Here is an 11,043-nt window from a genome sequence, read left to right as displayed (position 1 = left end):
CGACCATCTCGGATAGATGCCATCAGCTAGGTAGTACCCCTTGTTGTAGTGCCGCCCATTTGACCTCGAAGTTCACCGGAGGAGAATGACCTTCAACAAGCTTGGCAAAGACAGGGGAGCACTGCAGGACATTGATGTCATTGTGAGTTCCTGGCATCCCAAAGAAAGAGTGTCAAATCCAGAGGTCCTGTGTGGCCACTGCCTCAAGTACCAAACTGCAACCGCCTTTGGCGCCTTTGTACAACCCCTGCCAAGCAAATGGGCAGTTTTTTCATTTCCAATGCATGTAGTCGATGCTTCCAAGCATCCCAGGAAATCCTCTTTGCTGCATTCTGTGCTAGGATCCGAGCTGTGTCTTCCGCATTGGGTGTTCGCAAGTATTGCGGTCCAAACACTGCCACCACTGCCTTGCAGAACTTGTAGAAACACTCAATGGTGGTGGACTCGGCCATGCACCCATAGTCGTCAAGTGAATCATCGGGAGCTCCGTATGCAAGCATCCTCATAGTTGTCGTGCACTTCTGGATTAAGGTGAATCCAAGTGTGCCGGTGCAATCCTTCTTGCACTTGAAGTAGCTGTCGAACTCCCGGATGGAATTCACAATCCTGAGGAAAAGTTTTCAGCTCATTTGATTACGGCGCCAAAATGTTTTCTCGCCGTGCAATGGAGCGTCGGCGAAGTAGTCGGAGTAGAGCATGCAATAGCCTTCCAGACGATGCCGGTTCTTTGCTTTCACCCGCCCCGGTGCCGAGCCACCTCGCCACGGCTTTTCACTGCTCGTGAGCAGGCCGACGAGGGCGGCGAGCACCATGAGATGCTCCTGCTCCTGGACGTCGGCTTCGTCTTCCTCCTCCAGCAACGCCGCGAGCGCCTCCTGGTCGTCCGAGTCCATCGCCGGGCCAGGCAAATCACCGAACACCTTGCGGGCGAGGTGGGCGCACACCCGTCGGTGTATAGCCCTTGTGCGGCCGGAACGCCGGAAAAGTTGCCCGAACAGCGGTGGAGAGGCTGCCTCGGCGAAACATCTTCTCTTTTCCAGAGGAGAATGGTCTATCTAGCTGTGGTGGGTGGTGGACGGCGCCGGGATCGGCAGGGTGGCGGCCGAGCGCGCGCGCGGGGGGGTGGGGGGTCGGAGGCGAATCGAATCTGAACGGTTGGCTTGACTTTTCGCCTGGCAGTGTGGCCCCAGGTGCGCTTTTCCCTTGCGCCAGAGCCCCCGAGCGCTCCCTAGTGCGTCGGGTTCATCCTGCGATCGCCGGACCCAAAAACGGGTTGAGCCGGCAGAATTCGGCGTCTTGGGGGCGCGACTGGGGCGTTTTTTCGGCGCCGGCGCGGAAAAACCGCCTGAAGAGGGTCTGTTGGGGGCGCGGCTGAAGATGCTCTTAGAGACGTTAGTTTTACTTTACAAATATTCATGACTTATATGCTCTTCTATCAAGTGTGCGTGGAGGAAGAGACAGACTGGGAAGAGTGGAGACTGGAGAGCGCTGCTACTAGTTGTAGTTGTATGCGAGTGTCGTTCCAGAAAAATGACATAAATGCCCTAGGCTAGTTACAGCTGGGGACTTGAGGGGCCCGCCACACTGTGTTATCCCCAAGCACAAATCCAACTCCAAACGGGGGCGCTTCTGCAAGCCACGAACTCGCCGCCGTCGGGCCTGCCGCCGCCGCCGCCGCCCTCTGCTTCCCGGACCGGCGTCTTCTCCACCCGTCACCCATACCGCTTCCACAAGCTGTAGCCAGCCGCGGCTCCGTCAGCTGTCATTGCCGCCTGGTCGGCAGTGAATGGCTCGGGCGGCAGGGATGGAGGGAGAATACGGGATCCAATAGGCCATTGCTTCCAGGTACCGTGTTCTTGGTGCTCTTGCAGGGACGAGTCGGAGGACTATTTTTGAAGCTAAAATATACTGTGCAGCATGTCTATTTTCCGTACAAATTATCTAAATTGTATGGAAGGTCTTCCGTGTTATTACATTACAGTACAAAGAAAAAGAAAATAGACGGCCAAGCTAGTCAATCCTAGCTGGAGATATAAGCTACCATGGGGGACAATTTCGAACACACAAGCGCGACGACAAAGGTGTTTACGCTGGAGTTCTTGGGACAAATTACAGACAATTTTTCTGAAGAACGCGTCATTGGTCGTGGTGGATATGGAGTGGTTTACAAGGTATGTTTGTAAGATTATTACCTCCGTTTTGTGGAATTTCAACTCTTAATAAGTACTACTATAGGTAACTGCAAGAGCCCATGTAATATCTATCTTAACAGGGAGTATTGGAAAATGGGGAAGAGATTGCTCTCAAAAAGCTTCATCACATGCCCGGGCTTGATGACACGCAATTTAGGAATGAGTTTAATCATCTTATGAGGGCCCAACATCCAAATATTACCCAGTTGGTTGGCTACTGCTATGATATAGGACATCAACGCATTAAGCATGGCGGTGAATATATTTTTGCCCTTGTGGAAGAAAGAGTTCTCTGCTTTGAATACTTGCAGGGTGGAAGCCTTGACAAGTATATTACCGGTATTATGCTGCTACACTTAGACCATAGTGTTATGTGCATTTAAAGGAAAATGATCCCTAAAGTTATGTGTGTGTGCCTTTTTCTGTATTCCTAAATGTATGGCTTGGTAATAGTACATCACGTGTTTCTTTCTACAGATGAATCCTGCGGACTCAATTGGCACACACGTTTCAAAATTATTAAGGGAGTCTGTGATGGATTAGATTACCTTCATAATGGATGCAAAGATCCTATTTACCACCTTGACTTGAAACCTGCGAACATATTGCTGGACAAGGACATGGTCCCAAAAATTGGAGATTTTGGTCTGTCAAGACTCTTTCCTTCAACAAAAACTTATGTCACAATCAAAATTATAGGAACACCGTAAGTTGATTCATCATGATAAACAATCAAGTTTCTTTTTAAAATACATTAAGAGAATAATTGTGTATTACATATACACACCATGCAGTGGATACATGCCACCAGAATACATAGAGAGATATGAAATCACATCGAAGCATGATGTATTTAGTTTGGGTGTTATAATTATACGGATAATGGCAGGAGATGAGGGTTACTCCAAATGTGCACATATGTCTTCACAGGAATTTCTTGAGCATGTATGGAAGATATCCGGTATCATGAACAAAAATCCTGTCTTCACACAGTTCACACACACTTAATCCTGTTGTTGCTTACTTTTGATGCCACCTTTTGCCATTATGTTCTGACTTTGCAGGTACGTGAAAATTGGGGAAAACGAATGCAGGCAACAATGTCTTCGCATATATCACAGCAAGTTGAGACATGCATTGAGATAGCGTTAAGGTGTGTGGAGGTCGATCGTGAGAAAAGACCTACTATAGCTGAGATTGTTGATGAACTGAACCAGGTTGATACTGCAGAAGGTTCACTTACAGGCCAGGTATATATATTTGTGGGTTGTAGTCTAGTATTTACACGGCATGATGAAACTACATCCTCTGCCATATCCTCTGCTGCTTCCCACTCATCATAAGTGTCTAATCTTTTAACTCCATTACTCTGTCCTTTACCCACTCTTTGAAAGTTCCGTCACTATGACTAGTCTTTCTGAATATTTATAGGTGTAATAAGTAGACAAAAGTTTGATAATAATAATCAGATGGCGTCTTGGACATGCATACAGTATCCAACATGAAACTGCGGCTACAAATGGATGTAGTAATAACTAAGAAGTTACTAGAAATTAAGAAAAGGTTTTAGCTGCCAATATTATTTTTGGAAAAAAAATGCCAAAACGACCCCCATCGATTAATACTAATTTGAACTATATGCAGTGCAATGCGCATCTTGCATTTGATATTTAAGTCACAACAACACTATTTTCTAAGATGGAAATATTATTGGCATAACTCTTGAGCTGTATATTATTACAGTAGCAGAGAACTCTCAATACTCAAAATACTTGTATACCTCTTTGACATCTAAGAAATTAAAAGTTGGGCACCGGATGTTTCATGCACATTTTGCCACCAACTACTGACCAATAAAATGTAGTTTTAAGTGCGTCTAACAAAAATGATGTTTATTAGGACTAGTGAGCAGCATTTTGAAGAATAGATTCCATTTTGTACACAACTGAAAAGAGACCTATATAAACAAGTACTGACCTCTTAATTCTGTTGTTGCAGGTCACCAAGAACCAAAACTCAAACTCAGGTAAATATCTCGATTATAGAACTATAATGTAATCTCTCAAGAAAAGAACTAGAATATCATCCAGCCGCCAATCGCAAATTGGTGTTGCCTAAAATCATTTCCACATCACCTATCGCTGATCTAGTTAAATTAGTAGCTCAACTATCGTCATAATCACTTAGCATCAATCTAATTAAATTAATAGATCAACTATCACCATTATCGATATGGCAATTGAATGAGCACATGAGACTCGGTTAACCCAGTTGCCTGAAAAAAAAATTAGTTGCTTAAAAAAAGACTCAGTTAAATCATCGGTGCAGACTGTGTGAGGACGTCCTTAGTGTGGTCTCAGACAGTGAGGTGCCACAGAGATAGGCTTAGGATTATGCTGTGAACTAGCCAGTAATTTTGGTAACCGACTGCTTATCCAACTTGTCAATGATCCAGTAAAGAAAATACAATTTTTGGCTACCTATCAGTACTAGATTTGACTGAGAAATACAATTAGCTAATCTAGTAAATGTTTTTTTTTTCGAGATAGTATTTCACTTTTATAACTGTATTGGATGTCAACGTTAAGATAACGGCATGATAAAACAGGGCACACCAACCCCATACGCCGGACTCCCCGAGTAATTAAAGGAACAAATCTAGCCTGCCATAAAAAAACAACTAGACACTGCCAAACAAATGTTCGTTACATCCATAAAAGTTAGTGTATCTGGAATACTACCTCTGTTAAATCCCGACAGAGGGAGTAATGATAATGATTAGAAGAAGGAAAAAAACCTCTGGAAGATATTTCGTCTACCTAGGGGCACCCCTCCAATAACTAAACAGTTGCATCTACACATAGTACCAACTACTAAACTTTTAGGTGCTCTCCTTGAAAACAAATTAGGTGCTAAGAAAAATTCTAAATATCAGCACACCTTGGTACCTCTTGTGAATATTAGTGCATCGTCTAACTCATTTGGTCTTCATAGCCACTAATTTCTTCCTTCATCACTGTATGGCAGAGCACCGAGGCCGAATCGTTTTCTCTACCACCTGCAGGCACCCAGAGCAATTCGACATCTTCTCCTGCTCCTTCTCACCTTCCTCCAGTGATGAAGAGCTCCACCTCACGGATGGTGTGTCCTATAACTACAACGGCCGTTCCATCCCTCCTGCCGCATTGAAGACCCTCCTCAAGAGCCCCAAGTTGGCAGAAGAGGACGGCACTAGCGATGCGGATGTTGATGCAGGCCATGTCTCTGGTCTGATCTTCATGTCTGAGAGGGATGACGGCCATGAGACACTATACATTGCCCTGCGCTTCAGTATCAGCAGCAGGGTCAAGGTCTTCTCGCTCGCTGACATCTTTGGCACTGCAGGCTTCAGTGGCACACGCCTGGAGGATAGTGGTTGCATCGTCGATGGATACAATGTGGAGTCTCGCACCGTTAACCCCTCTCTCATCTACGTCTCCACCAAAGAGGCGGTGCAAGAATATCGCAGCCCCTGGACTGTCGTGTACAAGACCAACCTTTTAACAGGCAAGACGCGGCGGCTGACTCCTGAAGGTATAAATTAATATATATACTTCATGCACCAATGGATCGACAAGTTCTTGACATTCCAGTTAATCCTAGTATATATGAATTATGAAATGTGAAAATTCAGTTAATTACACTATATATATGACATGTGCAGGTGTGTCTGATTTGAGTCCAGCTTTGTCGCCATCGGGCAAGCTGCTAGCAGTGGCATCATTTGAAAGCAAGAGTTGGAACAGCGAGAACCTCAAGACTGACATCTATGTGATGAACATGGATAGTGAGGAGGGCCTGGGACGCAAGCTACTCATCGAGAATGGTGGGTGGCCATCCTGGGGCAGTGACAACATCCTCTTCTTCCATAGAGGCACCAGCAGTTTCATTCAATGGCGCAACATGGTTCAAACAACTTGGGGCGTGTTCCGGTACAACATCAGCACCAAAGAGACTCTCCGAGTGACTTCAGAGATGTCGAATGCGGTGACTCCAGCAGCCATCAGTGAGACCAAGGTAGCTGTGGCGACCATCCGCCGGCCCCTAGTCGGCAGTGCTCCCATGATGGCACAGTACCGGCACATTGAGATCTTCGATATGAATGGGCTGCCACCGGTGCAGATCACCCAGACGATGAGGCCGGAAAGCGACCATTACAACCCCTTCGTGCTGGACGGTGGTGGCCGCATTGGATACCACCGCTGCAGGAGTGGGAGTGACCTTGTACAGCGCGTAGACCATGTCCCCAGGAATTTGCACAGGCTGGAGTCCCCGGTGAAGGATGTTGGTTTGTTTCGGGTGTCCGGTGCGTTCCCGGCCATCTCCAAGGACGGCTCCAAGCTCGCCTTCATCGATAAAGAGTTCAAAGCTGTGTGGATCGCTGACAGCCAAGGGTTGCGCATGGTGTACGAGACAAGAGAGCCGGACAGCATCTTTTCCCCTGTGTGGAACCAGAACCCTGACAAGGACATCCTCTACGTTTGCATTAGCACTAGCACTAGCACCTACTTGAATGCTCGAAAGTCGCTGGAGATCTACGCCATCAGTAACGCCTCTGGTGTCGCGGTGCAGCGACAGGTCCAGAGACTCACCTATGGCGGGTTCAACAATGTGTTCCCATCGAGCAGCCCGGATGGGAACAAATTCGTCTTCCAGTCCACGAGGGATTTTGTTGCAGAAAAGGACAACTCACTGCAGCAGCAGCAGCAGCAGCAGCGGCGGCGGCGGCCTTTTGGGGGGGAAAGTGCATCTCGGCCGATGAGGAATATAAGGGAGGAGCAGGAGCACAAGAATCTGTTCGTCGATAAAGAGCACAAGAACCTATACATAATGCTGAAGACAGACGACAAGGGATCCGAGGAAGGTTGGGTGACGCGGCTGACAAAAGGGTCGTGGACAGACACCCACTGCCAGTGGTCTCCTAGAGGGGACTGGGTCGCCTTCTCGTCGACGCGTGACAAACCAGGGGAGAACAGCATGGCCCCGGGGTCTTTCTCCGTGTACCTGGTGAAGGCGTACGACCCGACGGTGGTGATCAAACTGATAAACGAATTAGATGGCTACTGCGGTCACGTGGACTACCCGGTGTTCAGCCCGGATGGGAGGAGCATTGCTGTGACAATGGACCTGGCGGCAGTGCCGGTGGACCGGAACTCGTTGCCGATGTCCATGCACGGGGCGCGGCCCTACGGCGTCATCTTCGTGGTGAACATCAACCCAGATGACAATAAGATGAGAAGCAAGGATGTCAAGTGCTTCCGCCGCATCACACACAGCCGGTATGAGTGCTCTGCACTGGCGTGGACGTCAGTGCCGGCAGACCCTGAAGCGTGGTGTAGCATCATGCTATTGCTGGCGGAAATGGAAGGGCACCACGATGGGCGGGACGGGCGCCAGAAGGCCACCTCTTCATCCCTGGGAGGGCTTTCTGATTTATCTTTGCGTCACAACCTGCAGCTTTAATGTATCTTCTTTCTTCTTTCTTAACGGCACCCTGAGCTTTCTTTCTTGTCTCGCCGGGCTTTCTTGTATTTCTTGGCCAATTCACTTCTACGTCTTCCGGTTGTCACCGCCTCCACCGTTCTTCGCTGTCATTGGGACGTTACCGGGCGGTAAGTTCCGTCAGAATAGATGCTCTTCAGCTGGAAGACAAGCATATTCAGTTTTGGCACCTGTCTTTGCAACAAGGCCACTGTGTTTTCAGTTTCTTCAGTATTGTTCTTGCCAATTCAGAATACATGTGTGGTCAGACCTTGTTTGAACCTATTTGTTTATTTATAAAAGTGGCCGTATGCATCGTTCTGATCTAAAAGGCCGGGGAGTCCCCCCTTTTCAAAAAAAAAAAAAGCTATTGTTTGTTCATAGTTTTGCTATGTCCAGATCTATCTATATATGGATCATGCATGGTCGATTAGTGTGTCATTATGTTGCTTACAGTCAAGATGTTCTGAGCTCATAGACCATGTATGCAACTATCTCGACGAGAAGTCGACGAGCAAAAAAAAACTGCTAAGAAAGAACAGGAGTAGGCCAAGGCTGTGTGTGTGTACAGCTGGAATTTTGAGTATTCTGTCCGATCCGGATAGACTTAAGGTTGGAAATCAATACCTCTTGCACATTGTTTCCATACCGCACAAGGACCTTATACTTTGGGCGTCAATACTGACTGAACCTCAGATCTGGGAGCCCGTCCGAGCGAAAAGATACGTTCGAGTTCAATGGGGGAGCAGATTGAACGATTCTTTCAATGGGATCGTACCTATATCTCGCCTTCAGCGAGTCGGACTCGCTGAAGGGCGAGGGAGCGGAGCTGGCCCACGAGCGCAGGAGGCCACAGCCTCTTTTTCCTGTTTTTTATGTTTTCTTTTTTTATTTTATTTTGTACTTTTTTATATTTAATATACTCTAAATATATATATTACAAAAAACACTCGTCAAAAAATATATAAAATTTATTGAACAAATATTTGAAAAAATGTCGATCATGTATATAAAAAATATTGAACAAGTATTTAAAAAAATATTGATCATGTATATAAAAATGCAAAATAAAAGGCAAAAACAAACAAAGAAAACCAAAAAAAGTTAAAACCAAAAAAGGAACAAAATTAACCAAAGGAAAAGTAAAATTAAAAAAAACTGAAGAAGCAGATAAAAAAAACTCGGAGAAAAAAAAGATGAACAAACCCGGACAAGGAAAAAGTGAAGAAACAAATGAAAAAGGCAAAAACTAAAGAAAGAAACTAGAAAATGAAGAAGAAAAAGAAAAAAATAGAAAATAAACAAAACCATGAAATATATGAAGAAAACCGAAGAAACAATGAAAAAGTTAAGGAAAGAAAACCATCAAATAAAAACATAGAAAACCCGATGAAAACAAAAGAAAAACAAATACAGAAAAAAATCCGAAAAATCCATTGAAAAAACGGGAAAGCCAGCTCTTTTCGCGTTAAGTAGAATGCGCCTAACATACTTAGCACGAATGCGACGTTAGCCGAGTGGCAAGGAGTGTTGCGCGTCACACTGCAGACCAGCGTTCCTTTCCTGGTTGTCCCTTTTTTTAAACAGGCCGGCCCAGTAACCTACAGGAAGGAAAAACCTTCAGTGATGCTAGCTTATGTCTCGCTTAAGGCGAGAAATAGTCACTGTGCCACCTCGTCATGGTAATAAAAGTCCTCGTACAAAAATCACGGCCCAGAAACAAAAGTGGGCCGAAAAAAGACCCATCTTGAACATAGTAAAAAAACAGGCCAAGGAACATACTTGCCATCCCTTTTACAATAAAAAGGACTAAAATAGCTCCATAGTTGAAAAAAGATTCAAAAACTCTTTTTATATATGAATAACAAATTTGACATGACTAGATGCCATACTTTTAAAAATGATTTCCATGCAAATAAAACTGTTTTATATGTTTCCGAAATTTACCATGGCTAAAAAATGAATGGATGTAAAATTAGTCATTGTCCAGTAAAATGCAAATTTTCATGGCTCAGCAATTGAATTTGCAAAATAAATGTAACATTTGCCACCTAAATAAAGCTAGCCGAAGTATTTTGATAATGCAGAAAATGAAATTTTTCCAAAAAATGCCATTTGAGCCGACATGACTATTTTATGATTTTACAGGATGTTATTTTTTTACAATAGCAAGTTTTACAACATTTTAATTTCTAAAAATATGTGGGATAAAAATATTCTAGCAACCTCTTTGATAATCGTCACATGGAAATTTTCTGGGATTGCCATGGCAAAAATTAGCATGTTAAAAAATATAATGAACAGAAAGAAACAAAAATTATGAACAAAAAATTGCCATGGCAGATTCATATTAAAATTTGCCATGTTGGTTTAATTTGAATTTCCATGTGTTGGATGCGAGATTTGTCCTGTATGTAAAAATAATACAAATTATGAACAAAATTACCATGGCAGATGTGTTAAAAGTTTGCCATGGTGTTTTAATTTAAATTTCTGTGTTTTGTATGGAAATTTCCATGGAAAAGATTGAAATGAACAATATAAACACAAAATATAAAAAAAAAATTGCCATGGAAAATTCATACTAAAATTTGCCATGCTATTCTATTTTTAATTTTGATGTGTTGTATGAGAGATTTGTCGTGTATGTAAAATAACACAAATCATGAACAAAAAATGCCATGGAATCTGTATATTAAAAAAAGTCATGGTGTTTAACTAAAATTGCCATACTTTTTAAGGAAATTACCATACTTTTTAAGGAAAAATAGAATGAGCAGCACGAACACAAATTATAAAACAAAGTTGCCATTGCAGATCTATATTAAAATTTACCATGATAATTAATTAAAATTGCTATATTTTGTATAAGAAATTTGTCGTGTATGTAAAAAACATAATAAAAATGAACAAAATTGCCATGGCATATGCAAATTTAAAAATTCCAAGGTCTTTAACTATAACTGCCATGCTTTGTATAAAGAATCATGGCATAAATTTTGCCATGATATTTAATTAAATTTTTCATGTTTTGTATGAGAAATTTTCCGTGTACGTAAAGAACACAAAGAATGAATAATTGTCATGGCATATGCAAATTAAAAGTTGCCATGATCTATTTGCTATAATTGTCATGCTTTGTATAGGAACCATGGCATATGCAAGTTAAAATTTTCCATGGTCCTTTCCGCAAAAGAAAAAATCCATGGTGTTTTAGCTATAATTTGACATGGTGTTTTACATATGTAAAAATAACAAATTTCCATGGCAATTGGAAAAATTGAAATGATGCATGAAAACTGAAATAGCCTTGTCCAGACACTCTCACTGA

The 11,043-nt window shown here is 43.4% G+C and overlaps 1 protein-coding gene across 5 annotated transcripts; it reads left to right on the top strand.

Moving 5' to 3' along the window:
* The first annotated feature begins 1,545 nt into the window (after positions 1-1,545).
* LOC123135605 (uncharacterized) lies at positions 1,546-8,043 on the top strand. Of its 5 annotated transcripts, XM_044554752.1 has the most exons (9): positions 1,546-1,845; positions 1,982-2,171; positions 2,273-2,531; positions 2,670-2,898; positions 2,987-3,137; positions 3,257-3,442; positions 4,191-4,218; positions 5,220-5,765; positions 5,896-8,043. In XM_044554752.1, exons 2-9 carry the CDS (start codon positions 2,043-2,045, stop codon positions 7,692-7,694), a joined length of 3,327 nt encoding a protein of 1,108 aa, XP_044410687.1. In that variant the 5' UTR covers positions 1,546-1,845; positions 1,982-2,042; the 3' UTR covers positions 7,695-8,043. The 5 variants fall into 5 exon arrangements, with proteins under 5 accessions (XP_044410687.1, XP_044410690.1, XP_044410689.1 ...); XM_044554755.1 differs by lacking the exons at positions 1,546-1,845; positions 1,982-2,171; positions 2,273-2,531 and having other exon boundaries at positions 3,082-3,153; XM_044554754.1 differs by lacking the exons at positions 1,546-1,845; positions 1,982-2,171; positions 2,273-2,531 and having other exon boundaries at positions 2,987-3,153.
* The last annotated feature ends 3,000 nt before the right edge of the window (positions 8,044-11,043 follow it).

The sequence above is a fragment of the Triticum aestivum genome, chromosome 6B, assembly GCF_018294505.1.
Source record: "Triticum aestivum cultivar Chinese Spring chromosome 6B, IWGSC CS RefSeq v2.1, whole genome shotgun sequence".
Lineage (NCBI taxonomy): Eukaryota > Viridiplantae > Streptophyta > Magnoliopsida > Poales > Poaceae > Triticum > Triticum aestivum.
Note: the sequence above shows the minus strand (reverse complement) of the source record. Positions and strands in the feature narration are given on the sequence as shown.